This window comes from Betta splendens, chromosome 15 (genome assembly GCF_900634795.4).
Source record: "Betta splendens chromosome 15, fBetSpl5.4, whole genome shotgun sequence".
Lineage (NCBI taxonomy): Eukaryota > Metazoa > Chordata > Actinopteri > Anabantiformes > Osphronemidae > Betta > Betta splendens.
The window spans coordinates 1,654,084-1,680,070 of NC_040895.2; the positions used below are offsets into that span (position 1 = coordinate 1,654,084).

A 25,987-nucleotide genomic window follows, 5' to 3' on the forward strand; every position below is an offset into this window, starting at 1 on the left:
GTTTTTTGATTTTTTGATGTGCACGATCAACATCCATGCTTTTTATTTTCTTTCCCCATTATTTTTATTTTCTTTATTATTTTATTAAATCGCACAAAAGGACCTCTTTCTCATCTGCTTCTTTATGGGAAATTTCCACCACAATCGTACTTACGGTTCTGTCCCTCATTCACAGTGATGGATGCGTTAACCCAAACCTGGAAACGGTAATCAACAGTTTCTAACCTTAGCATATACTTTCCCACACCAGTGTGTGGGACAAGACAAAGAGCAATTTTGGAAGCAGTGTTCCAATGTTTGAATTCTTGCAGAACGTCCGAACCTGTCTTATCGTCATGTGGTTTAAAGGTCGGGTAGAGGCTTCGTCTAGCACGCACTTTAGCTGGAATCTCGGGGAGCTCTGCAAAAAAGGTGTGGTGCGACACTTTAACTGGCGCACATCGCCCTGACCAATGCCTTGGCAGTGACATGTAAACCTTAGTGCAGCCAGAGCTAAGGATTGCTTTTTCCCTCGTCGAGAACTGTGAGAAGGACACAACACATGTTAACAGGTAATTTCCCCATGGGTTCAGCCCCCCTCCTCGCTCGCTTCTCTAAACATCAAGGAAAGCCAGTACCAGTACTAGTGATACCAAGCCCATGTGAACAACTAGGTAAGGCTCGAGGGATGATCACTTAATCACTAGCAACAGGCCCTTTCTGACTCCAGTTCAGTGAAGACACTTGAACATCAGCACAAGAAACGTCAGTTCCCTCAGCGGTATAGTTGTACTCATACGTTTTCTGAAACATCTTCTGGAAAAGTTAAGGAGTGTGTGGCTCGTAAAATATGAATTTTGTGAACGACCATAAACAGACATACGGTAAAAACACAACGCTGCATGGTGAGGCAAGGGTGTAGCATAGAGTGTCAGGTGAGAAGATGAATGCGGCACGTGAGAGCACACAAAACAATTCGATTTATTATATGCTAACACCTTGACATAACGATACCACATGTTGGTCTCGAACGGGTGCTTGTGGTTGGGGTCCTTCCAGTTCCAGTCATCCACTGGTGTACCAGTCCATCTCTTCACTCTACACAGATTCAGCATCTGGCCATCCCACAGTACATCGAGAGCAAACAAACCCATCATGAAGATTGTGACACAGACCACTACCACGGAGCTTACCCACTGGCGCCATAGCTAGCTGGGAGAGGGGATCCACGTAGCTCTCTCCTCGATCTTTACAGCCGTCGGTGTAGTGAGTACCACAGTGTATGGCCCCTCCCACCACGGACTTGACCACGTCTTTCGTTTGATGGCCTTGATGAGGATCTGGTCACCTGGCTCGATCTTCTCCTCCTGCTGAGACTGTCACGATCTGTACTGTTTCCTGTTTTATTTTTGTAGGACTTTCGGTTTTGTTCATGTCAGCTGTTTCCTGTCACTTCCACCAGTCACCATGCACACCTGTCACATATTAGTAATCACTCCTGTATTTAAGCACCAGTAATCGCCACATCCGTTGCCAGATTGTCGAGTCTCAGTACCACATTCCAGCGTTCCCGTATAGTTAAACTTGTTGCACGATCCTGTCCGTACCTGACCACCGATTCTTGCCAACACCCTGTCTGTATCTTTGCCTGGACCTATTGGTAATGTTTCTGACTGTCTGACCACAAGATTTGCCTCGCCCTAGTCTGTACTTCTGCCGAGTTAACCTGTGTACCGAACTCCTACATTTTTCCCGGACCTGATCCCGCCTGCCTCTTTTGTGCCTGTTAAACTGAGCCTTCAAGTGTATGACCTGGATCCCCTGACTACGTTGAACAATAAACGCTGTCTGTTAACCACACACCTCGTCCGCACTGTGCATGTGGGTCCGACATCTGCCGAAGCCTGACAGAGACAAAGCAGCGTCTGGCAGCTTATTTGCATTCACAATCTCTTTTTCCTTCAACAGGTTAGCCATCCACTCTGCTAGTGTCTGGCTCTCCTTCTTTTCTTGATTTCAGTCATTATAGGTAACACAAACGGTCTACCATAAATTATCTCAAAAGGTGTTAAACCATTCCCTGTTGGAGTGATTCTCATGTACAGTTTTACTAGGTCCAGGCACTCTGGGCAGGACCTCCCAGTCTGTTCCATAGTTTTCTTCAGTCTTAGTTTAACTGTACCATTTGTGCGTTCTACCAGCCCTGCACTCTGCGGGTGGTAAGAACAATGATTTTTCAACGTGATGCCTAAGTGGGTGGCCACTTTTCCTATCACTTTGTTCACGAAGTGTGGCCCATTATCACTGTAGATGACCTGTTGAATGCCATGTACAGGAATGATTTTGCACAATGCTTTAGCAACTGTCAGTGCATCAGCATTCTTGCTTGGCACGATCTCACCCCACTTGGAAAACGGACATCTAAACACAAGACAGTATTTGTAGTTGTTGCATTTGTTCAACTCAATGAAGTCCATATGCAGGAATTGAAAAGGGTGAGAAGCCTCAGGAAACTCTCTCATTCCCCTGTGCATTATGTTTACAACATGTTAAACACGCTCTGCAAAACTGTTTGGCATACTAATTAAACCCATGTGTGAAAAAGTGCTATCCCCCGTTCTCCCTGTGGAGATGTGGCAAGGCCCATGGCTCAACACAGCAACGGTGTGGAACAGGTTTCGTGGTAAAACCGGTTTGGAATCTACTTTGTAAATTCCATCAATTAAAGCTGCGCCCAGCTTAATCCATCGTTTCTGTTCAGAAGTTGGTGATTGGCATTGCATATCCATAATCACCTGGATGTCTGAAAGTTCTTTAGGACTTTGTGAAATAGCCATTAAGGTCAAAACACCATGTTTGCCTTCTGCAGCCTCTTTAGCTATTTTGTCAGCAAAAGCATTGCCCTGTGAAACAGGGTCTTTCCGTTTGGTGTGTGCAGTACATTTGCACACAGAAATAGATTTAGGTAATAACACAGCTTGTAGCAAGTCTTTCAACAAAACTGCATGCTCCACTGGCTTGCCAGTAGAGGTCGTCATTCCTCTACGGGCCCATTGATCTGCGAAATAGTGAAGTGTGGAAAATGCATACTGGCTGTCAGTATAAATTGTTACATCAACATCTCGTCCTGCTTTGCATGCTTCAGTCAAAGCTACTATTTTAGCAGCTTGAGCTGAAAAATGTGACGGAAGTTTTCCTGCACGAATCACACTGTCTTGGGTCACGACTGAGAAACCTGTCTGTCCAGTAGATGTCCGTGAACACGGACCATCAACGAACCAGACCTCATCCGATGTCAAAGCTGTGTCTCTCAGGTCTGCCCGTTGTTTACACTGTTGTTCAGTGGTTTCTGCGCAGCTGTGTTGTTCCCCTTCCTCTTGTGTTGGAATTAGTGTAGAGGGGTTTAGTGTGTTACACCGCTTGATGGTGATACTGTATGCGACTATGACATAAGTGTTGACAAAATCGAAAGGTGTCGTGCAGGTGACAGGAAGGACATCTTGGTCTGCGTCAACAGCATGTCTACAGCATGTGGTACTAGCAGCTCGAGGGTGTGAAACAACACCACTTCCACTGAGCAGTGCACTGCAAGTGCAGTTGCACACACTGCTCGTAAACAAGATGGTAAAGCACATGCAACAGGGTCTAAACGTTTGGAATAATAAGCTACAGGTTTGTAGCGGCCTCCTGTTTGTTGGGCCAACATAGAAGTCATGAAATGGCCTTTACAATCAACTGTTTGAACAAACGGTTTTGAATAGTCTGGTAAACTCAATACTGTAGCACCAGGCTTGTTTCAGCAAAGTGAAAGCTTCTTCAGCTTCTGGAGTCCACTCTATATTCTGTTTCATGGACATGGTTTGAGAGTAGATGACATCTAACAATGGTTGTGTTATTTGTGCATAGCTCGGTAACCATAGTCTGCAGTAGTTGCACAAACCTAGAAACTGCATCATCTGCTGTTTCCTTTGCGGTTTAGGAGCATCTAAAATAGACGCTTTTCTGTCGACTTTCAAGCTGCGACCGCAAGGTGACAGTTCATGTCCTAAAGGTCACTTTCTGTTTGACCCACTGCAAATTTGAAAGCAAAGCTTTGTTTCCCGTCTTTGCTACAGTAAATGACGGAACAATGCAAGTGCAGCAATCTCGTTGTTTTGCTTAGTATCAGAAGCAATAAAATGTCTTCAACGTAAACTAACTACTGACTGTGGCCTGACATTTCAAAGTCTGTAAGACAATTCTGTATTTCTGTAGAAAAGATGGTTGGGCTGTCACAATATTCCTGTGGTAACCTGGTGTAGGTGTATTTCTTTCCCTGATAAGTGAACCCAAACCATCCCTGTGATTCTTTAGCTAATGGTATGGAAAAGAATGCATTGCTCAAATCCACAACTGTGAACCATTGCTTATCTGGTTTTAGCTGGTTAAGTAATGTGTGGGGATCGGACACACAAGGAGCACGGCTCTCAACTGCTTGGTTCACTGCTCTTAAATCTTGAACCATTCTCCATGCCCATGATTCTGCTTTCTTAACAGGAAAAATCGAAGTGTTACACTGAGCATCTGGGGATTCTATAATAATGCCTGCTTTTATCATATCATCAATGACTGGTTTAATACCGGTCAATGCATCTGGTTTCAATGGATATTGACATATGCAGGGACTCTATATTCTGTTTCATGGACATAGGTTGGGAGTAGATCACATCTAACAACAGTTGTGTTATTTGTGCATAGCTCGGCAACCATAGTATGCAGTAGTTGCTCAAACCTAGAAACTGCATCATCTGCTGTTTCGTTTGCAGTTTAGGAGCGTTTCAATGGATATTGACGTATGCAGGGACGGTAATCAGTTTTAGCTTTTATCACCACTGGTGTGGCAGTGATCATTAACCCTACATCTGCTTTCCCTTTCGACCAAAATGAATCTGGAACCTGTGATAAAAGGGGATCAGGCAGTGTGCACGAAGCAAGCCATTCTCCCGTCTCATGTGGGACATCCAAATAGACACGGGGTGAGGTGGAACTCTTCACCACTGGTTGAACTAAATTCTCCGCCCTGCAGTGACCACTGCCCCAGAGGTATTTAAACCAGTGACACCCTAGGCGAATCGGATTTCCCTCTATCTTCAAACTTCTTTCACCTTTTCTTTTTGCGTCGCATTACTTTTCTTTAATTTCCCTTTGTTCTTAAATTTTGTAAACCTAAGTTAAACGTCAGAAAGTCATCAAGAAACTCCGCGAAACTGAAACTATCACAGAACAGTCCTTAATTGACTCGCTATTTTTGATCAAACTAGTTAAATTAGATTCCAGCCCGTTTCCCTTTTGGGCTAGTTTAAGTAGCGCTGACTCTTTGAAACACCTTGGAAAGTCCAGCCTGGCTGACTGTTAGTTCCCTGAACCCGAGCCGTCATCAATCGCGGGCGACGATTCCTGGCCCAGAGGCCGTGGCACCTGGACCAGAGAGGGCACGCCTGCTCAACCAACCGGTAACGGGAGACGCTGCACAGCGGCTACAGCTCCAAACTAAGGCAAGACGAACATCTCTGATCCTCTGAGAATTCTGGTGTTTCTCAAAGCGCTAACATTGAACATTCCAAATTGATTAGTTATCCTTAGATTTGAATTAGTTAGAAACCAATACTCTTCTCGCTTGATCAAAGCCATCACACACTCAGGTCTTGACCATTCTTTGTGTTTTCACTCATTGATTCATTCACTGTTCATCATCTCATTCTGATCGTTCTCTATTTTCTGTCTTGTTTATTTGAGTATTTCCATATTATGTTATTCATATATCCAGTAGTGTTAGATTAATAAAACGTTAAAAGGAATCTGGTTTTGTGTGCATTGTTCTTCAGATTTAAGCAGAGGTCACTAAACCGCGACAAGAATTCACGGCATAAGAGACTGATTTGGTTTTATCACAAGAAAGTTGTTATTGTTGTTCATAACTGGTAATTCATTGAATTTACATCTGGGGCCGTTTCAAGAAGGAGGTTTTGTGGAAACTCTGAGTTTGTTAACCCCGAAATGAAGAAAACTCAGAGTTTTTGGTTTCAGAAACCGGGGTTACTTAAACCCGTAAAGCGGGGTAAGTTTGTTTCCTTCGCGCAGAGACCAAAATCCTCTAGAAACGGGCACTTCTCTACACGATCCTGTAGATGAGGACGCTGTATTACTTCACACGGCATTGAATTTACGCCGCGAGAGGATTTTGACGCCACGAGTTAATTTTCTGTCATATCGTCGTGCATATTATTTTAGCGGTACTGTTTTTCTCGAGACTCCATAACATATGTCAATAATCTTATTCACCCATACGTCAAACACATCACCCATCGTGGCCGTGCTTTTACATCCAAACAGATTCTGTTTTCTTTATAACATTGGAGATGCTGAGCACGTTAGTGAAGCCACTGTTTGTAGAATAGTTCGACCTCAAGCTCTTTCCTTGACACAAACTCCTTAAAGCCATTAAAGAGGATTTCACAGGTTTGCAGGTATGTGGTAATTAATTTGTTTCATTGACGCTAATTTGAAAAATTATGATGAGTTAATAAAATCCTGCTGTGACCTGAAATAAACTGATAAATGTGCATGTGCCCTGATTACTCTTTCTAATGGTCCTTGTAACTGACGTATCATTGTTTACACCAAAAAGATCATATGTGATGCTGCACATATTATCACAAACGTGGAGGCCAAGTCTGACTCTGGTCATGACTCATGAATATATCGTGATTCAACCCTAAGTAACAGGCTGCACTGGGGTAAGTACATGTACATGTACATACACTTATTTCAATGCATGCACTCACACTCACAGGAACACTTCTATGCAGCACTAAAGTAATGTGAACATTCTTCTAGGAGAGATTGACGGCTTTCTGCTGGAGATAGGGGTTAATGGCAGCCCACACTACTGACCCCCCACCCAGAACCCGAAGCAGGCCCCCAGCAGCACTTTAATGTGGCCCTGCAGATCAAGAGCCCGGGTGGAAATGACCATAGGCCTATTGAAAGCACGTCTTCAGTGCCTAAGTCACCTCAGGGAAACACCTGAGAGGCCTGTGACATTACTGTGACATGTGTTGTTCTCCACATTATTGCAATTATTAGAGAGGAGCAACAGCCTGCCCTACAAATACAAGACCCTGAGGAGACACCTTCCATCACAGTAATCTGCAGAGTGGATGGACAGTCAGCTGTGATTTGCTTTAATGTCTTAATCAACCATCACCACCACCACCAATAAAAGAAACTGAATAGATGCAAATCATAATTTATTTGTTGTTTTTTTTCATTTCCTACAAATACAAAGGCAATTGTTAGATTTTATGATTCTTCCAATAATTCATACAATTCACCTTTAACTATACACTCATCTCCAGCTTGTGTTTGGGAATTTCAATTTCTAGATCTGCCTTTTCAATCTTGTGGTACAAGTGTGATATTTCCTTGAGATTTAGTTTATACAACTCAATGACCGGTAACTTAAAATACAGAAGATTTATAGTTACAAGACATAGTTCCTCATTACTCTTACGGAATTGAACTCTGGCATTTATTGAACATCACTGAATTGTGTGCATCTGTGCAGCAGAATGCGACTGATCTCCTCCTGCTGTTCTTTCACACTCTGGGGCAGAGGGGAGATAATAAAGTCACTATACTTGGAGATCAAGTTACATCCTTTAGGCTACGCAACAGAAACATCAGAAATCATGTTATGTGTATAAACTGTATTAATATTACACTTTATAATACTGCTTATCATAATTTAAGCTTTATTTAGTATGATACTCACAACATCCTGGGCTTCTGTTGTGACAGGAGGATTCATATATTACTATCAGAATCTGTTAAGACCAACAAAGAACCCAACCCAGACTCTAAGAAATTAATATATCAAAAGTAGCCTATGTAAAAATCAAATGTATAGGTAGGCCTCTTACATTTTACACATGCACTTGTATCCTGGGGAGTGACTGGTTCTGATGAACTCCCTCCAGGAATTCCTTCAGCCTCTGCTTTCCAGTGTTCATGCTGAGGGCGTTCTCCTCTGCATGCGTCAGTGGTGGAGGTGCAGGTCCTCCACCAGTTGTTTTAGTCTCTGCCTTCTTTCTGTTGGCTGAGTAGAAGTCAAATGATATAAACTGTTTGAAAACATTACACCCATGTTGAAAATGCTGCTGCACTGCTATACTCTGCATGCTATTTAGTTATTTAATATGTCAAATGTTGTAAAGTCAGGTAGTCTACACCCATGATATGATGGTGCCTTATACCTGTTTGAATTATGTTTTTATATTTCATTTTTAGCCACGTTCTTTTATGCCTGCAGGATTGCACCTACATAAAATAGAAATTAAATTCTTATATCATTAAATGTGTTTTGGGTAACTTTTAAAAACCTAATAAGATTAATGTAATAATTGCTCTCCATAAAACGTATTGGATTATTGAATTATCATTACTTTAAAAATCCCACATCGACCACAACAGGAATTTTAAAAATGCATAGACATAACACTGCACTTTTAATTAATACAAATCATCGGTATTTTGCAATTACTGAAGAAACTTCTTAGATGAGTGAAAAATTACTTTAAAAGTCCTTACTTTATGAGTGAAATATAACAACAATACTATTATATTAGTAATGCGTTACATCGAACACTGTATGATTAAAATGTAAACTTATGCAGTGTTGCTTTTTCTACAGAATATAGACTCGTAGTCGCTATTTGCTTGAGGTATCGTATCCATTTCCGGACGTCTTTTGTTGCCATGGTGACTCGTAATATCTTCACTCCATTGATCAGGGCTTTGTATCGTCGCGGTGCACGTGCTTAACTCTGAGTCAGTGAACTCGGAGTTGCTTAAACCAACTTTTATCAGCTGTTCTGAAACCAAAAACTCCAGGTTTGCAAACTCAGAGTAAATCAACTCAGAGTTTAGTTTAAACTCAGAGTTTGTTAAACCTCCTTCTTGAAACGGGCCCTCGGCATTTACTAGATTAATACAAGCTTGGTTTCAGCTTTAAAACAAACCTGGTGCCCCAACTTCGAGGAATATTAATGTTTCTGCATAAATATCAAACTATTAATTTGAATCCACTACAGTGTGATGCAAAGTGGAACGTCAGTGTAGCCTAATCAGACTGCATGCACCATCTCATCCCTGTCGCCGTGTGTGGAGATGTTTACATTCTCACACCTGCATCACTGGCGTCTGACTATTAGAGAGGAAAGAGCCCTAAGTCTCAATAGACAGAGAACACAACTCCCCGGCCTTGGGTTTGGGAGCTAGAGTCCAGAGTCTGTCAGGCAGAGACAAGCATTGAACAGTCTAGGTGAAATGTCAAATACCTAAAACAGAAGTAAGACAAAACACGAGATATTAATTGCAAAACATAAGTCATAAATGATATAATACCTGCATAGAAATAAGGAAGAAACTATTTTTTCCCATAACATCTGAAATCCTGTGGAACTGAATTTCCACTGCCATACAGTAATATTTATAACTCCAGTATCACTCTTTAATAGAGTAATGCCTTAGATTGAGTTCACGAAATACAAACAAACACAGCATGAATATTTCTCTATGTAATCTTTACTTACAGTACAACAGCATTGTAATGGTTTAATATACTAGTTAACGCAGCTGCTGTTATGGCAGATAAACTGGAAAATGTGTGCTTTAACATACCTATCTAGCATTAACTAAAAGAACTATTTAGAACTGTGTCTATGCCAAATTACCCTGCATCTGGTTGCAGAAAACTATTTTACTTGAAACAGGTATATAGACTGACAAAATAGGAACATAGTAGTTCAGAGGTCAGCTCTGTCCTGGGCTGTGCTCTGTCTGCAATACAGGAGGTGGGTGACAGAAGGGTCCTGGCAAAGCCAACATCTATCCTGGACCTTGACTTTCACCCACTGCAGGACATACCGTCTGATCTGGGGAGCAGCTTCTGTGACAGACTGATCCACCCTGCAGTGGGTGAAAGTCAAGGTCCAGAATAGATGTTGGCTTTGCCTCTATGTTCCTATTTTGTCAGTCTATATACCTGTTTCAAGTAAAATAGTTTTCTGCAACCAGATGCAGAGTAATTTGGCATAGAAACAGTTCTAAATAGTTTTTTTAGTTATTGCCAGATAGGTATGTTAAAGCACACATTTTCCAGTTTTAACAGCAGCTGCGTTAACTGGTACAGTATATTAAACCATTACAATGCTGTTGTACTGTAAGTAAAGATTACATAGAGAAATATCCATGCTGTGTTTGTTTGTATTTCGTGAACTCAATCTAAGGCATTACTCTATTAAAAAGTGATACTTGAGTGTGAAGTGATACTTCCATTCAAGGTACGATGATCGTCTGCCTGGGTGGTCTCTTTTCTGCTGACCCCCACCAATTGCTGGCCTTGTGCTGCAGGCCGCTGTGGTGCCAGGGGATGAGGTTGGGCCGATAGGGTAGGCCCCTCTGCTCGTGTGGGGGTGGTGGACTGGGGGTGGGCCCCACTCTGGGCGCAGGGGCATCTCCTGGCGGGCTCCCTACGGACCGTGGGTCCTTGGGCTCCACTCTTTCAGGCCGACCCTCTCACCGGGGGGAGTGTTTGCCCCTGGTTCTCATGGGGCGGACAGTGTTGACCCACGGTGGCCCACTCTGACCTTGGGTGCTGTCTTTGTGGCGCTCGAGCTCCTCACATTATTCTGGCTTTCACAATTGGCATTGTTCATGCATTAATGTCTGCCTCACCCTTTGGGTGAATAATATTAAGCCACAGCTTTACTAACCTTGTAGTGGGACACTTTCCAAATCCAACTGTAAGTATTACTGATACTTATCACTATCAATATCAATAATGTGTGAATATGGAAATTATGGTGTTGTATGTCATGACTATTATTAAGTAGTATGGGATATGTATAACAATGCACAATATATGTATATGATATGTATATGTTTGTATGAGTATGTGCCCACACCTTAACACTATTATTGGTATTAGTATTAATCTCCAAGGTAAACCACAGTACAACAGTTGTTTAGGTATGAATGTGTTAGCCTAAGGTACATCCCTGCTTATTTAATTTGCACCGATTGTTTACTTAACAGAATTGCTTGGTTTCAGCAGCTGGTTGCACCCCCCCTCCCACACACCACACACCCCCTAAAGCAGAAACTTAATGTCATAATTCATGTTTTTTAGTCCCGTTTTCACTCATGTCCGGTTTTAATTTGTAATCACTTCCTGTTAAGCGCCTTACCCAGTTAACCTAGCTTTACTTCCGGTCCTTTTTAACATCACCTGCATGTCATCAGTAATTAGTCTAGTCTAGCATTTAAGCACCACCTCTCACCCCAGTACCTTGCCAGATTGTCTACGTTGTTCCTAAATAGCATTCCAGCATTCCTTGTACTCTTGCCTTTCGCGTTTGATCCTGTTTTGCTATCGACCCTGCCTCTTGCCTAATCTATGACAGTCCTGTGCCGTAAGTTGAGCTTCACCTGTTCTCTGACCTGCCACAACGTGTATGACCTATGCCTGCCTGACCTTGTTTATTAAACTTCTGATCTTAACCGAGCCGACGCTGTGCATTTGGGTCCTTCCTCCATTGTCTGTTTGTGACACTTAACCTGTCCACCAACACAGCAACACATCACATATTTGGGATTAGCTAAATAAAACATTAAATAAACCATTAATCTAGAAGAGTATATATATTTTATTTACCCGTTTTATTAAAGCAAAGCTGTCCATCACAATATGGCACTCAGCGTAATATATTCTGCTTGTTAATCTACTGGACAGAAAAAAAAAAGAAAAAAGAGTGAGTTATAAATATTACTGTATGGCAGTGGAAATTCAACTCCACAGGATTTCAGTTAGAGATTTAAGATCAGACCAGCTCAGAGAAAAAAGTTACTGCAACTCAGCTCTACAGTTTGTTCAGTGGTCTCACATGGACATGTAAGATACAGAACTGAGTTCATTTCAAAGCCTAGAGCTTGTTCTGCAGTAATTCAACTTGAACTGAATGTTAATGGAAGATTATAAAATTGAGGGCTATTCATAAAAGGTTCTCATTGGATGCAAGCTTCAATATTCTGTCAACATATTTGAACATTAAATGTCTATTTGGACGCTCAAACCAAAATTGAAAGAAGCAGGATGTGTGGAGAGCGATCTTATCTGGACTTCACGGACCTGAACAGCTGTTTGGCTACCGAACAAGGTAGTTGGTGCTTAGGCAAGTTTCAGCTCAGTATATAAGCTGTGCCATACAGTACAGTACTTAGTTTGGCCTCATGAAATAGTGAGTCCGTCTACCAATGCGTGAGTTAGAGATCCTTGCGGATTCAGTTCACCAAGCATTTAAACACAGTTTTTTACACAGAGCCTGTTTCAGGTTTTTATCCAAGCACCAAGCGCGTTGTTTGGGCTCCAGGCAGCTGTACATGTGAATGGCAGCAATGTCTCTATAAGACCCATCTCCGATTAAGTCCTTCATTACATAGCCCTTAATATTTTAATTAGCGCAGCACGCGTAGTCACGCTTTTACCTCGCAGGGAAAAACAGGAAATTAAAGTTAGACTGACTTAGCTTGTGACCATTCGGAAACAAAACCAGGGGCCCGTTTCAAGAAGGAGGTTTTGTGGAAATTCTGAGTTTGTTAACCCCGACATGAGGAAAACTCGAGTTAATATATCAAAAGTAGCCTATGTAAAAATCAAACATATAGGTAGGCCTCTTACATTTTACACATGCACTTGTATCCTGGGGAGTGACTGGTTCTGATGAACTCCCTCCAGGAATTACTTCAGCCCCTGCTTTCCAGTGTTCATGCCGAGGGCCTTCTCCTCTGCATGCGTCAGTGGTGGAGGTGCAGGTCCTCCACCAGTTGTTCTAGCCTCAACTAACTGTGTGAAACATTACAGCGATGTTGAAAATGCTGCTGCACTGCTATACTCTGCATGCTATTTAGTTATTTAATATGTCAAATGTTGTCAGGAAGTAGTCTGGTAGTCTACACCCATGACATGATGGTGCCTTATACCTGTTTGAATTATGTTTTTATATTTCATTTTTAGCCACGTTCTTTTATGCCTGCCTGCAGGATTGCGCCTACATAAAAACTGAAATTAAATTCTTATATTATTACGTGTTTTGGGTAACTTTTAAAAACCTAATTAGATTAATGTAATAATTGCTCTCCATAAAACGTATTGGATTATTGAATTATCATTACTTTACAAATCCCACATCAACCACAACAGGAATTTTAAAAATGCATAGACATAACACTGCACTTTTAATTCATACAAACATCGGTATTTTATGCAATTACTGAAGAAACTTCTTAGATGAGTGAACAATTACTTTACAAGTCCTTACTTTACGAGTGAAATACATACATACATACAATACATAAATAACAATACTAAAATTATTTAGTATTGAGTTACAGTTAACACTGTATGATTAAAATGTAAACTTACGCATTGACTCGAGGAGCTATTTTCTTCCAAGCTAATTCTTTCTCTTTCGCTGCTGCAGCCGTGTTGCCTTTTCTATGGATTATAGACTCGTAATCGTTATAGCTTGACGTATCATATCCATTTCCGGACGTAGAACAGACACCTCAATTCTTGTGAACAGGTCGATCGTGTGGGTGATGGTGCTGCAGCTTCACTGCTGAAGGCAGTCAATCGCAGGAGGTCAGCTCCATGGTACAACTCAGAATATGCAGCCTAAACTCAAAAAGACAGTGGCTCCAACAATGACATGTACCTGTATCATAGCATGAAAGAAAATTCAATACTGTATCAAAGCATTTTTGTGATACGACTATTATAAAGTCCCGATTTGCTTTCATCTTTGTAGCCACAAGACTATGAATAAATATCCCTTTTGCTCAGTTTGTACTAACAAAAGGAATATGAAAGCAGTTAGGCTGAAGCCAAATGCTGCAAGTACCTCCCCCTTCCTTCCTAATACTGTGTGAAACTTGTCATGAAGGGCTTCACTCTGCACCCTGCAGAGTTTTTCACTTTCTGCATGCTTGGTCCTGCAGCGCTTGGGCAATGCCCACATTTATGACATCAGCTGTTAAAACCGCTAGTAATCGTGAATACGTTGCCATTAGAACAGCACATCTCTTCTAAGGTGGTAGGATGCCCTTTCACCCCAAACCGCTCTCACAAAATGCTCCAGCAGTAGTTCACATGGTGGTCACGAAGCTGCCTCAGTGTGAGCGTGTGACTGAACAACAATTAACAGAAACCTCATGAAGTCAAACTTTAATGTGCTTCAAACAGAGGAAGTACAGAGAACACAGTACGTTTAACATGGTCTCTAGCGGTGGCACCACTGCCAACACCTGCATAGTTCCTTCACCTGAACATAGCCCCAGCGTTTGGAGAGGACTCATCAGGCAGTGGTGGAAGGTTGAAGTACGAGTGACATGTCGGTATTCCTGACCCGGACGCAGGAGGCAGTCAGGGAACGAGGCCTGAAACACAGACAAGACCATGGTTACGTTTACTGACTCACCTTCTACTCAGAAACATAAACATGAAGAAGAAACAAATCGTGTCTTGGATATGAATCTTAAATGTTATGCTGGACTTGTAGCTGCTGTTACCAGTTACCAGACTGTGTCACATTGGTCCTGACTAACTTGCGTATGTACGCAATAACTGCAGAGAGCAGAGGCACAAGATGTCAGTAGCAGGTTTTCAGATCTTTGTCGTTTAGGAAGTGGGGCTTCCAGGATAAGCCTTTTTTGTCCAGCACATGCTATTCCAGTTGCTTGATGCTCCACTTCTAAAGGTCACGCTTGCTTTTCACAGACGACAGGGTTCACCGGCCACTCTGACTGGTTCCACACCTATGCTCTGACTATTTTAATATTGTATGCGTGGTGTATGAATATGTATGCTGGTCGTTGTGATGCTCATGGGCCATAATGAGCAAAAAAGACTAGAATAACTCTGAATAAGGTGTTTGTCTAAGATCACCACAGCCACCTTGCACCAAGACGCCTGCTGTGACACTGATCACTGCTCCACCTGCTGGATCATCGCAGCTCGCTGAAGTAACGAGGCTGCTACGCATCCACCATGTCACTTGTGGGGATCCACTGTTCAGCCCTGCACATCTAGGCTGCACTGTCTTCAGTCTGGCTGTTGGATCGAGCCACAGGCTTCAATGAGCCTTGGCCACCTTATAAGCCTTTCATCAGGTCACGTGATGACCAGATGTGCCTCTCTCACAACAATAGAAGGAGAATCACTTTCTGTACTTTGAGTCAGTGGCAAACTGACATCCTCATTTTAAACCATACACTCACACACTACATTCGGAAATGAAAGATTAATGAAATAAATAGCTTTGTTTATGTCATAAATCAGGAGCACCTTGGTTGACAGCGTCTGGCCAGTTCCTGCGTCTCCAGACAGAAGGAGCTGTGCTTCCCATATCTGGTCCCACCCTTTCCTGTTATGGAGCCATCCAAGAAGTTGGCAGTGTAGAAACTGAATCCCTGGTTGGGTGGGTGGTGAAAACCTCAAGGACACGCCCGCTGGCCGAGTGACATTACTCTATGGCAGGACAGAGGTTTTCCTGTCAGAATTGTGTGCACATTGTTACTGTATGTAAGCGCGTGTGTGGGGGGGGCGTTCAGGAAACCTGGCAGCATGTCTCTCTGAGCAGCTGTCTCCAGGTAACGACAGGCCAGAAGTTGTGGTCAAACCCAGGACCTGATACTTCCCTCAGTCGACTACCGATCAGAGTAGGCTCTCTGAGGTCAAAAGGTGTGTCCTTCACTGCTCTAACTCCCCTGTGAACAGGTTGTTAAGCTGAAATGGTAGTAAATGTTTAGAGAGAGAACAAGCCAATGCTTCATCTGTGTCTATCTAAATGGAAAAGAAACCCAGACAGCTGGACCAGCTGGACATTATTAACTGTGCTTGACATATATTCAGTTCCGTTTGAACCTAAAACTATTTGAATTGTAACAGATTCTGTGCTAATAATAAACACACATTTGCGTCTCTGTCTGGTAATTGCAGAGGATGAAAAAAGAACCTCCCGCTCTGTGATACAAGGATCTCGCTTCTACAGACAGCCATAATATAAAGCTCACTTTGTGCAGATCCTACAGTGAAAACATGGATGAAGGCGTAAACTGTTTTTTCTGAACCTTAACACAGCCACAGTCGAGGATGCTGTGAAACTCAAGCATACTTCTACACTGTGGACACATCTGGGTTACTTCAGTGTCTCAAACTGAGGTGTCAACCTGTTCTTCATGAGACCATATTGAGCGTGTTTCGTGTTTTGTGGCCACAAATCAAGCTAATCTGGGGCCTCATGTACAAAGGGTACTTAGACACGAAAATTTTGCATAAGCACAAATCTTTGCTTACGGTTACATGTATCAACAACTACATGAGGTAGAAATGTTGTGTAGATATACGGTAGCTACCTGGCTGGCGTAAGTACTTTTCTACAGCTATTGGTCCGTTGGCAACACTAAGAGGTGAAACTGTTAATCACGTGAAAGTAATCAATATTCACACAGGAGGAGAAAGGATAAATAATTAATATATAGCACGCGTCTGCACATAGATGAGATGATATACAAATATGCACAAAATGGTGCAAACATATATCAAACATATATATAGCACTGTTAGATGATCTTTTAGAGGATCTACTGTAATAGAGGTTCTATTAGAATCTGGCTGAGGTGCCTGTTCTTCAGGCAGCGACATCCAGCCACACTAGGTTTCCAGCCACGGGCGCATCCAGAGGGAGCTGCAGACCGGTCGCGTACTGATCAGGGCAACATTAAAGCGCAAACTTACAGTATGAATCAAGCAAGCACACAACCCTACTGAGGGATGCCTTGGACCACTGTGAGCAACATCAGACATGTACACTGTGGCCACTCCAGCGTTACTTCCATTCAAATTGCATGGTTTATTAAAGCTAACTAAACTAAACTTGTGTGGTGAGGTGGGGGATTGAACCTGAGACCTTCTTTTTCAGTCAACGCTCCGACTGAACTAACAGGCCTACTGTAAAACCTCAGCCTTCCAAACCTGAACTTTTTATTTATGAGTGTCCATTATCCAGTTACTTACAAAAACAAAACAAAAGCTCCGGTGACCGTCTGACTCATGTTTGGGAGCGATTGAGAAATACCTGAGCGGAGTTGGTGGAGTGACGCTAATTTGACCACGAAAAAGCGAACAGCGGCTGATTTGACCCCGGTTGTCACTTATGTTGATACATAAGTACAGTAAATACTTCTGTGAATCGCATCATTGGCTGGAGCAGCCAGTCACCGGTCGTTGTTTTATTTTCAATTCAGGTTCGATTTTCTGTGCGCCCCGACAGTGTCAGCAGTGAGCAATTGCGTACGCGCATAGCTTAGAGGGAACAGTGCTTGCCAATCAATTGCCTGCGCTCAATTCTACATGGGATGTACAAGGGAACCATGCATAGATTCGTATTTAGTAGATGTTGATACATCCAGATTTTTGTCTACTTTTCCGTTTTTCTGGATTTGAATTTACGCAAACTTTAGTAGGAATCCTGCGCAAGTCTTTGTACATGAGGCCCCAGGTCTTTTTTGATGTTGCAAAAAATAGATAGATATATTAAAAAGATATAAGTTGCTGTCATGCGGAATTGTGTGAATTCAGCTTGCTGTTTTATCTAAACACACATGTACACAGGATAAATTAATAAAATCAATTTAATACTTATATGCTTAACCTGTTGGAATTGATGTGTTGTCCACAGGCAGGTAGTGCTGAGCGCTGATCGACACGTGATGGTCATAGATATCAGTTACAGCCTGTAAAAACATAAACACACGCACGCACGCACGCGCGCGCACACACACACACACACACACACACACGCACACACACACACTTGGTTGCCTCAGTGCCTTTACTGCTTACTTTATGTGTGGATATGTTCTGGTGTTTCTCGTGACACTGTGTGACACCAGATGGTCACTCAGCTCCTGAGCCTTCACCTGTCCAGCCAGGTTGAAGTACGAGTGGTTGGTAAGATTGATGGGGGTGGTTCTGGTAGACTGGGCTTGATAAACAGCAGTTAGAGTTTCACCCTCAAAACACAAATGACATTTTGTTAAAGTCACGTGCAAACCGTGGTATCAATGTATGTCTACCTTCAAATCCAGACGGTTTTACCTGTAGGGTGTAGGTGACAGAAACCTGAACCTCTCCAGGATAACCCTGGTCTCCATCTGGGCTTCTTAGACTCAGACGCACACCCTCTTCCACTGGTGCAGCTTGCCAAATAGCCTAGAAATGAATCACCATGACCTGACAGAGTGAGAATCTATACATTCATATGAACAGTATTGAAAAAGCGGGTCTGACATAAAAAGGTCACATTGAGGAATAGAATGTATCGGTGCAGGTTTTTCAGTATGTGTGTGTGTGTGTGTGTGTGTGTGTGTGAATATGAAGCAGTTCTATTAACCATATACTGTACAGTTACACTTACAGAAGTGGTGACCGGTTCCTGTACAGGCAGGCCAGAAAAAGGCTGATAAAGGAGATCAAGGCACCTAAAAGGGGCTATGGTAAGAAGCTGCAGAACAGTTTATCAACAAACGATCCTGTGAGAGGCCTGCAGCACATCACTAACTACAGGAAACCATCTCCACACCTTGAGAATAGCAAACGCCTGGCAGATGACCATAACAAGTTCTACTGCCGGTTTGAAAAGAACCTGGCCAGACAATAGGCTCATCTTCAGCCCCCAACATTTACAGTACACCCTCCCGTCATCAGACCCCCTACGGGCACTGAAGATTTTGTGAAGGAGACGTCTGCCGACTCCTTCAAATGCAGAAAATCTGGAAAATCTGGGATCCCCAACTTGTCTGAGCTGACTAGCTGGTGCCGATCTTCACTCAGATCTTCAAATGATCTTTGTAGCTGTCTACAGTGCCCAACTGCTTCAGACAGTCCATCATTGTGCCCCTCCGTAAGAAGTCAACCATCACCAGCCTGAATGACTTCAGATCTGTCGCCCTGACATCTGTGGTCATGGAGACGTTCGAAAGGCTGCTTTTGAACCAGCTGAGGAACATCAGAGACACACTGCTGGACCCCTTGCAGTTCGCCTACAGGAAAAACAGGTCAGCTGATGATGCAGTAAACCTGGGACTCCAATACATCCTGCAGCAACTGGATCTCCCTGGCACTTATGCCAGGTTCCTGTTTGTGGACTTCAGTTCAGCCTTCAGTACTATCACCCCTGGAATACTCCACCATAAACTGCCCCAGCTCACCGTCCCCAACCCCACATGCCAGTGGATCAGGAGCTTCCTGCCCGACGGGAGGCAGCAGGTGAGGCTGGGCAGCATCACATCTGGCACCCGCATCATCAGCACCGGCAAACTCCTCCCCTCTGGCAGGCGTTACAGAGCTATGGCCACCAGAACCAGCAGACATACAGTAAAGTCAGCTTCTTCCCCCGGGCTGTTTCTGAGCTGAACTCTACTGGTCACACAATACAGTGACTTAATGACTCACAGACATAAACGTACATGTGCAATAACCACTGTTGAAGGTGACATAGTGATTCGCAGTTTATTTGCTGATTTGTCAGTTTATATAATTAAAATTGTAAACAATTTGGGTTTTTTGCCACAAGAGGTAACAAAGATGGAGTCAGACCACATATAATTCCTTGGTTGTAAATTGTGTCACTGTCCACTGAGCGTTAGTTACTGTACACGCATACTCTTCTCCCTCATGGTGCAGCTTACAAAACAACACAGAACACATTATAAACACACATGAACACTTCACTAATTCAATTCAACCAAACTTGTAGCACTAATCAATTCCTATCGTTAACTATAACGTTAAGAACATTGGAATCATCTTTTTTTTTCAGTGGTTAAGGGTGGGTCTAAGGCCCTGGCCCGCTACAATATCTTAGATGAAGTGTACAAATGCATTTGTACTTTATGTACAAGTGCATGTACTTTAGATTAACAAGTTTAACACTTGGTTGGTAAGAATACAGTTCTGACATTAAATAATAACACAAATTATATAAAAATAAACAGTTTTGTCGTACACCTGATACATATTACAATTTTATTTGGTTAAAAATACAAATAATGCGCTGATTTTAGATGGGTTTATGTATTAGATGGGTTCATACGCCGAGGGTTGCCAGATTTACTTTCATCACCCAAGTCAAAATTACTACTAATTATTACTTGATTTTGGAGTTTTTTAAAACAATTAATTATCTTATTTAATATTACTTGTTATTAGTATGCAAACCTTACTGACAAATGATGTTACTAAATTTCCATATATCATATTTAATTCCATGCAGAATTTTAAAGTAAAGATTGGAACATTACAGTTTTTGTATAATTTAGACAGGTTAACAGTAAAACATTTATATAATCAAAAAAAAATTTTTTTTTCAGTGCAGGTCATCTGGGAGCACAGAATAATAAATATTGGTTTTACAAATATTTGTTATACAGTAACTCAATTTTTGTTGTTTTTGATTTTTTTTGATTATTTGTATACAGTGGCACTCATTCCTTAAAATGCTGCTGATTTATACTCATATATTTTTGTCATTGGTAAACATAGTTTTGCGATTGTATTACCTGGTCCCTGACTTGACAGGGACCAGTAACATGACACATTAGCACATTAAAAGCAAACTTTACCGGTTAATGGGTGGATAATGACTGACCACACACAGTGTGATCACAACACAGTGTGTTGTAATGGAAAAATTTAGCCTTGTGCTATTTCTTATCCAACACACTCGTCATGTGCTGGTTAGGTGCAATACTGAACATTCTTACACAAACAAATAATCTCTTGTGCCCTGACGTACATCAAGTCTAAACCTCTAATGTTCCATTTGACTGACTAATAATTTATGATATATGTTTGTCTTTTACACCCGGACTCTGGCTCCATTCTATCTGACTCCCCACCAGACCCAAGGCTGTTAAAGCGAATGCATCTTGAAGCTCGGTGTTCCTTCCTTTGGATAACAAGACATGACGATGCAGAAGTGAGAAAGCAAACATTCTCACTCACAGCGAGATAAGGTGGCACAAACAATTCCATTGCTGCAGAGAGACATTCCACCAGAGCCAGAGAAAGGGGTTAAAAGGCAGAAGCAACTTGAGGATCGTGGGCTCTTTGCATCACACCTTCGTGGTGTGTGCACTGATCTCCCCAGCTGGTTTTTGGTTTGTTGATGTGCACGATCAACATCCATGCTTTTTATTTGCTTTCCCCATTATTTTTATTTTCTTCATTATTTCAATAAATCGCACAAAAGGACAACTCTCTCTCATCTACTTCTTTATGGAAAATTTCCACCACAGTGTCTGGACACAGATAATGTTTGGATACTATTTCTGCACACATATACTCAGTCCCACCTTATTGAAGCCACACAGGCCTCCATGCAGTGCATTGGGTTCGTTGTTGATGTCTAATTGGTACACGTGTCCCTCTACTGCAAAGCGTCCATGTGCAATCCTGTTGGCCACGCGGCCCACCACAGCTCCAAAGTAGCGCTTATCTGAAACGTAGCCTGAACACAACACGTTTTATATTCACCTTCAGTAAAATAATAGGGATGATAAAGCACATAGATGGTTAGTAAACACCAAACATGCTCATCACATGACATCAAATCAATCCTGGATGGAGTCCTCAAAAAGCAACAAACGATTCTTAAATTCTTGAAAATCAAATAGTTCAACTTGGTAACAGCCAGCTTCTGAACAGGAAACACAAGATCACTCTGAAAGATTCCTTTCTCCATAAACATGAAACAATGCAACTCATGGACTAATCTTGTGAGAGATGACATATTAGCCCAGAACTACACAGGATGATGTTGTCAATGATCTTAAGACACAGATGAAAGTGTGATTGTCAAATGAGACCAAAACCAAGCTCTCTGACATCAACTCCACTTGCCGTGTTTGAAGGAGGAGGAACGCTGCCTATGGCCAATATCATCATTACCATCGTCAAACATGAACAAATATATTTTGTCCTACCTTCCAGATCATCATAGCCCAAGACTACGTCCTCCATCTGGCCATTGTTCCCTCTGGTCCACACAGATCTTATGATGGCACCTAAAGTGAGAACCTCCACCCGAACCTGGCTGGACTGGAGAACCCACAGATCCACAGTGCCTTGACTGGGCACCTCTCCCCACCGCTGATGGCTCACCTCGGTCATCTCGGACCTTCCAGCAATCACAACATCATCACAGTTACAGCTTGTTGTCTCTGTAGGATTTAGGATTTAATGATAATAATGTCTAGAGGCAAAAATGACTCCTTCCCTGTTACAATAAAAAGATTGTCTGTGTAGTCAAGTGACACTGTTTACACTAATATATTATAAATATATTCAAAATATATTACATTGTTAATGATGACAGTTCACTGATACTTCAGTGGTTTTTACTTATCTTAGAACAATTTATATAGCACTTTAAAACAAAGTAAAACTAAAGTTAAACAGTATAAAGTAAAACAACAATATATAGAAAATATGAGCGTTGATGATCTGAGTGATCTCGCTGGTTTGTGGAGCTTCAGTATTTCACTGAGATAAAGTGGTGCAAAAAAAGTAAAGATCCACAACTTTAAAAATGTTATTTTTTGGCATTTAATGGCAGAGAGCATCGAGGGGTTAAGATTTAGTTTTGGAGACTCATGTTGTATTAACACATCCTGCACTGAGGCAGGTAAAAAAACACTTTGTGATACTACCCTGCCACTGAAAGTAAACAAAAGCAAAACCCTTTGCTACTACTTGAGGGAATCAGATGGCCAGTTTTATTTTTGAAAACACAAACAGTCACCCAAACTAACAACATTTTCCATCGTGTTGAAGTATAAAAAAAGCTGGACCACAATGACAACACGGACACAAACTTAACACAGACTAATGCTGGTGACGTGTCGGGAGCTGATTCACCCGTTTCATGTGTGCCTCCGAGCTGATGGTCCTAACCAGCACCTTGGGTTTGTAACTGACTCTACCCTTTCAGTCACAGAGCTAGTGTGAAGTATCTTGCTCAAGGACATACCTGTAGCCAGAGGCAGGGATCGAAGCGTTGACCTTCTGTTTCCCGGCTGATGCCCTACCCACTGACCCACTGAGCTACTAGGCCACAATGATTGGAGTTTTTTTGTTTTCTGGTAGCCAGGCAGTCCCATAAATTCTGATGGAAACCAGAGTTCCGCTCAATGTTTTTTTTTATCAACACGTCTGCACAGAGTCCAGTGAACGGCCAAAGACAGAGCTGGCCTTCGTGACCAGCTTGTTTATTCTTTTCCTGTCCGGGTCTGTCATACCAAAAACCTGTGTACCTCCCATTCAGAGGTCAACTATCAGTGACTGCAGAAAGAGAAGAGGAATACTCCCCATGTCCCCGTGCTGTTACAGAATGGTGCCCAGTATGTATAAAATATTATTATTATTATTATTATTATTAGCATTAACAGTGAATAACCACATTTATGTTGTTAGTGCCAGCACTAGTAGTAAAAAACAGAGGCTTCCACATTTGAGAAATAATTTTTATGAAATATATTTTTAACATACAATCACTGGTAAGTACAAGCAGAGGAGTGAAACCGTTTGCTCCTGTTTTTCTCTCATACTTGTGTAAGCGTTTAAGACCCCGTTTGGACCTCAGCTCCACTTTTACCTTCACATTGTGACAACACAACTCAAACTTAATAAATTCCGGGAAGAAACTACAGTCGTTGCAATTACCTGTCACGTCGAGCGCTTGATCCGGTCACATACCACTTCCGGCTTCACTCCACGGCGCGTCTCCTTGGGAAGTTTTCCCTCAGTGACGCCTGGCAGGCTGCAGAGCCTCGGTATAGACGATACTGTAGCGAGAACAGGTGTCGTGCCAAAAAGTGACTGTCTGCCAGAAATTGATTTCCGCACGCGGGAGCGCGCGCCGCCTCGTTAAGGCGTTTAGCTCGGTTTGTGTAGGACCACAGCTGCTTATTTCGGTTTCAAAAAGCCTTAACTTGTAAATATTATCTGCTACACGTTTCTAGTGGACGTAGTGACGCCACGTCTTTTAGATTTTGTGTAAACGACGGAAATAATCATCGTAATTCTCTTTACAGCGATCGTCGATCGTGACTGTTTAACTCGATGACATGACGCTAGGACTCAGATCTACGACCCAATGTTGCTGCAACATGTTTGTTCTTCACATTTTGACTCTGATTGAAACTGTACGAGTGACCACCGAGTTGTTTCACCACTTTTAACTTCCTGTATGGGACCAGTTAAACCAGTAAGATGCTTTCATGTTGCCAAAACGTGATTATTAGAGCCAAAGCTTTAGAGCAAAAGTCTAATTCTGCCCTGTTTGAGATACATTGAGCTCCTTGTTATATTTACAGATGTAAAAAGTACTCCAAGACCAGTAGAACCAGTAGCATGCTGGTTTTATGTTGCCAAAAAGTGATTCATGCCAACATCTTTTAACAAGAAGCTTCTTTCCTCCTCATTTTAACTTCATTAAGTTAAAATGAAAGGTTTAATGAATATTCAGCTTACTTGACCACTGCTTATCATGCCAAAGGAGAGGCTGTCACATTTTTCACTGAGAAGCTGCCTCTCCCAGAACTGGGACCACCAGCCATAAAATGTGGAATGTGCTCATCAAGAGAACAAGGGACTTCATTTGGACACTAGTTCTGGTTCAGATGCACCAGAACTTTCAACTTCCATTAAACAGATTCCATTGTATTCTGTGGACAAAATGTTTTCATTTGATATTAGATTGGTTTCTGTGCGACGTTTAATGCCTGATCTACAGATTTGCCAGGAAATTCCTAAAGTTACAAAGAGACTCCAACTCATCACCATGCTTTCCTTTGTGTGAAGGCACAAAGTTGAAATAGAGAGACTCACCTTCTTTACTTATTTTAATCTGTGCAACATACACATAGACTATGTCCACCAGCTACAATTAGGTATCCTCATTATTGTATTACATATTTAAGTGTTACAATTGTTTAATTAGTAATGTCCAGATTAGGTCATTTATAATTTGATTTTGCTTGCATTTATTATTTGTGTATGTTTTAGTGTTTACTGGCTGTTACATAAGACAAGACCAGTCATCATGAATAACATTTAATTTGTTACAGCGTTGTAAGGGACCACATATAACCCTTAAGATTCTATGCATTTAATGTTGCTGTTTAACCTTTCTGACTTCTCTGCTCATTTGAGTGTCAAAGTGATCATTACATGTTTATTGTGTTATGGGGTGATAGAACTTTGAGCGTGATGAAAAGAGGAAAGCTTAGTTATCCCAGATTTAGGAGCGATCCAAATCCAATAGTTTGATTCCTGATCTGAAGAGGCGGAACTCTTCACCACTGGTTGAACTAAATTCTCCGCCCTGCAGTGACCACTGCCCCAGGGGTATTTAAACCAGTGACACCCAAGGCAAAACGGACTTCCCTCTATCTTCAAACTTCTTTCACCTTTTCCTTTTGCGTCGCATTACTTTTCTTTAATTTCCTTTGTTCTTAAATTTTGTAAACCTAAGTTAAACTTAGAAACATGAACGAACAACGAATTTTGTAACGTTAGAAAGTCATCAAGAAACTCCGCGAAACTGAAACTATTACAACCAGTCCTTAATTGACTCGCTATTTGTGATCGAACTAGATTTCAGCCCGTTTCCTTTTTGGGCTAGTTTAAGTAGCGCTGACGCTTTGAAACACCTTGGAAGTCCAGCCTGGCTGACTGTTACTCTGCTGAACCCGAGCCGTCATCATCAACGCGGGCGACGATTCCTGGCGCAGAGGCCGTGGCACCTGGACCAGAGAGGGCACGCCTGCTCAACCAACCGGTAACGGG

General features: G+C 42.0%; 1 protein-coding gene and 1 long non-coding RNA gene across 5 annotated transcripts; both read right to left on the reverse strand.

Moving 5' to 3' along the window:
- Positions 1 to 7,007: 7,007 nt before the first annotated feature.
- On the reverse strand, positions 7,008 to 14,015 carry LOC129603078 (uncharacterized). Of its 2 annotated transcripts, XR_008692655.1 has the most exons (5): positions 13,502 to 14,015; positions 12,758 to 12,922; positions 7,941 to 8,116; positions 7,793 to 7,844; positions 7,008 to 7,624 (listed from the first exon to the last, which is right to left on the reverse strand). It is a non-coding gene; the product is annotated as an uncharacterized LOC129603078 (long non-coding RNA). The 2 variants fall into 2 exon arrangements; XR_008692656.1 differs by lacking the exon at positions 12,758 to 12,922 and having other exon boundaries at positions 7,038 to 7,624.
- Positions 14,016 to 14,458: 443 nt separating this feature from the next.
- On the reverse strand, positions 14,459 to 24,018 carry galm (galactose mutarotase). 3 transcript variants are annotated; one of them, XM_029127232.3, is made up of 7 exons: positions 23,861 to 24,018; positions 22,123 to 22,316; positions 21,493 to 21,647; positions 18,236 to 18,349; positions 18,058 to 18,150; positions 17,790 to 17,871; positions 14,459 to 14,514 (listed from the first exon to the last, which is right to left on the reverse strand). In XM_029127232.3, the coding sequence occupies exons 2-7, from the start codon at positions 22,307 to 22,309 to the stop codon at positions 14,501 to 14,503; spliced, it is 645 nt and encodes a 214-aa protein (XP_028983065.1). In that variant the 5' UTR covers positions 22,310 to 22,316; positions 23,861 to 24,018; the 3' UTR covers positions 14,459 to 14,500. The 3 variants fall into 3 exon arrangements, with proteins under 3 accessions (XP_028983065.1, XP_028983066.1, XP_055358740.1); XM_029127233.3 differs by lacking the exon at positions 23,861 to 24,018 and adding an exon at positions 23,169 to 23,308; XM_055502765.1 differs by lacking the exon at positions 14,459 to 14,514 and having other exon boundaries at positions 17,117 to 17,871.
- Between the last annotated feature and the right edge of the window lie 1,969 nt (positions 24,019 to 25,987).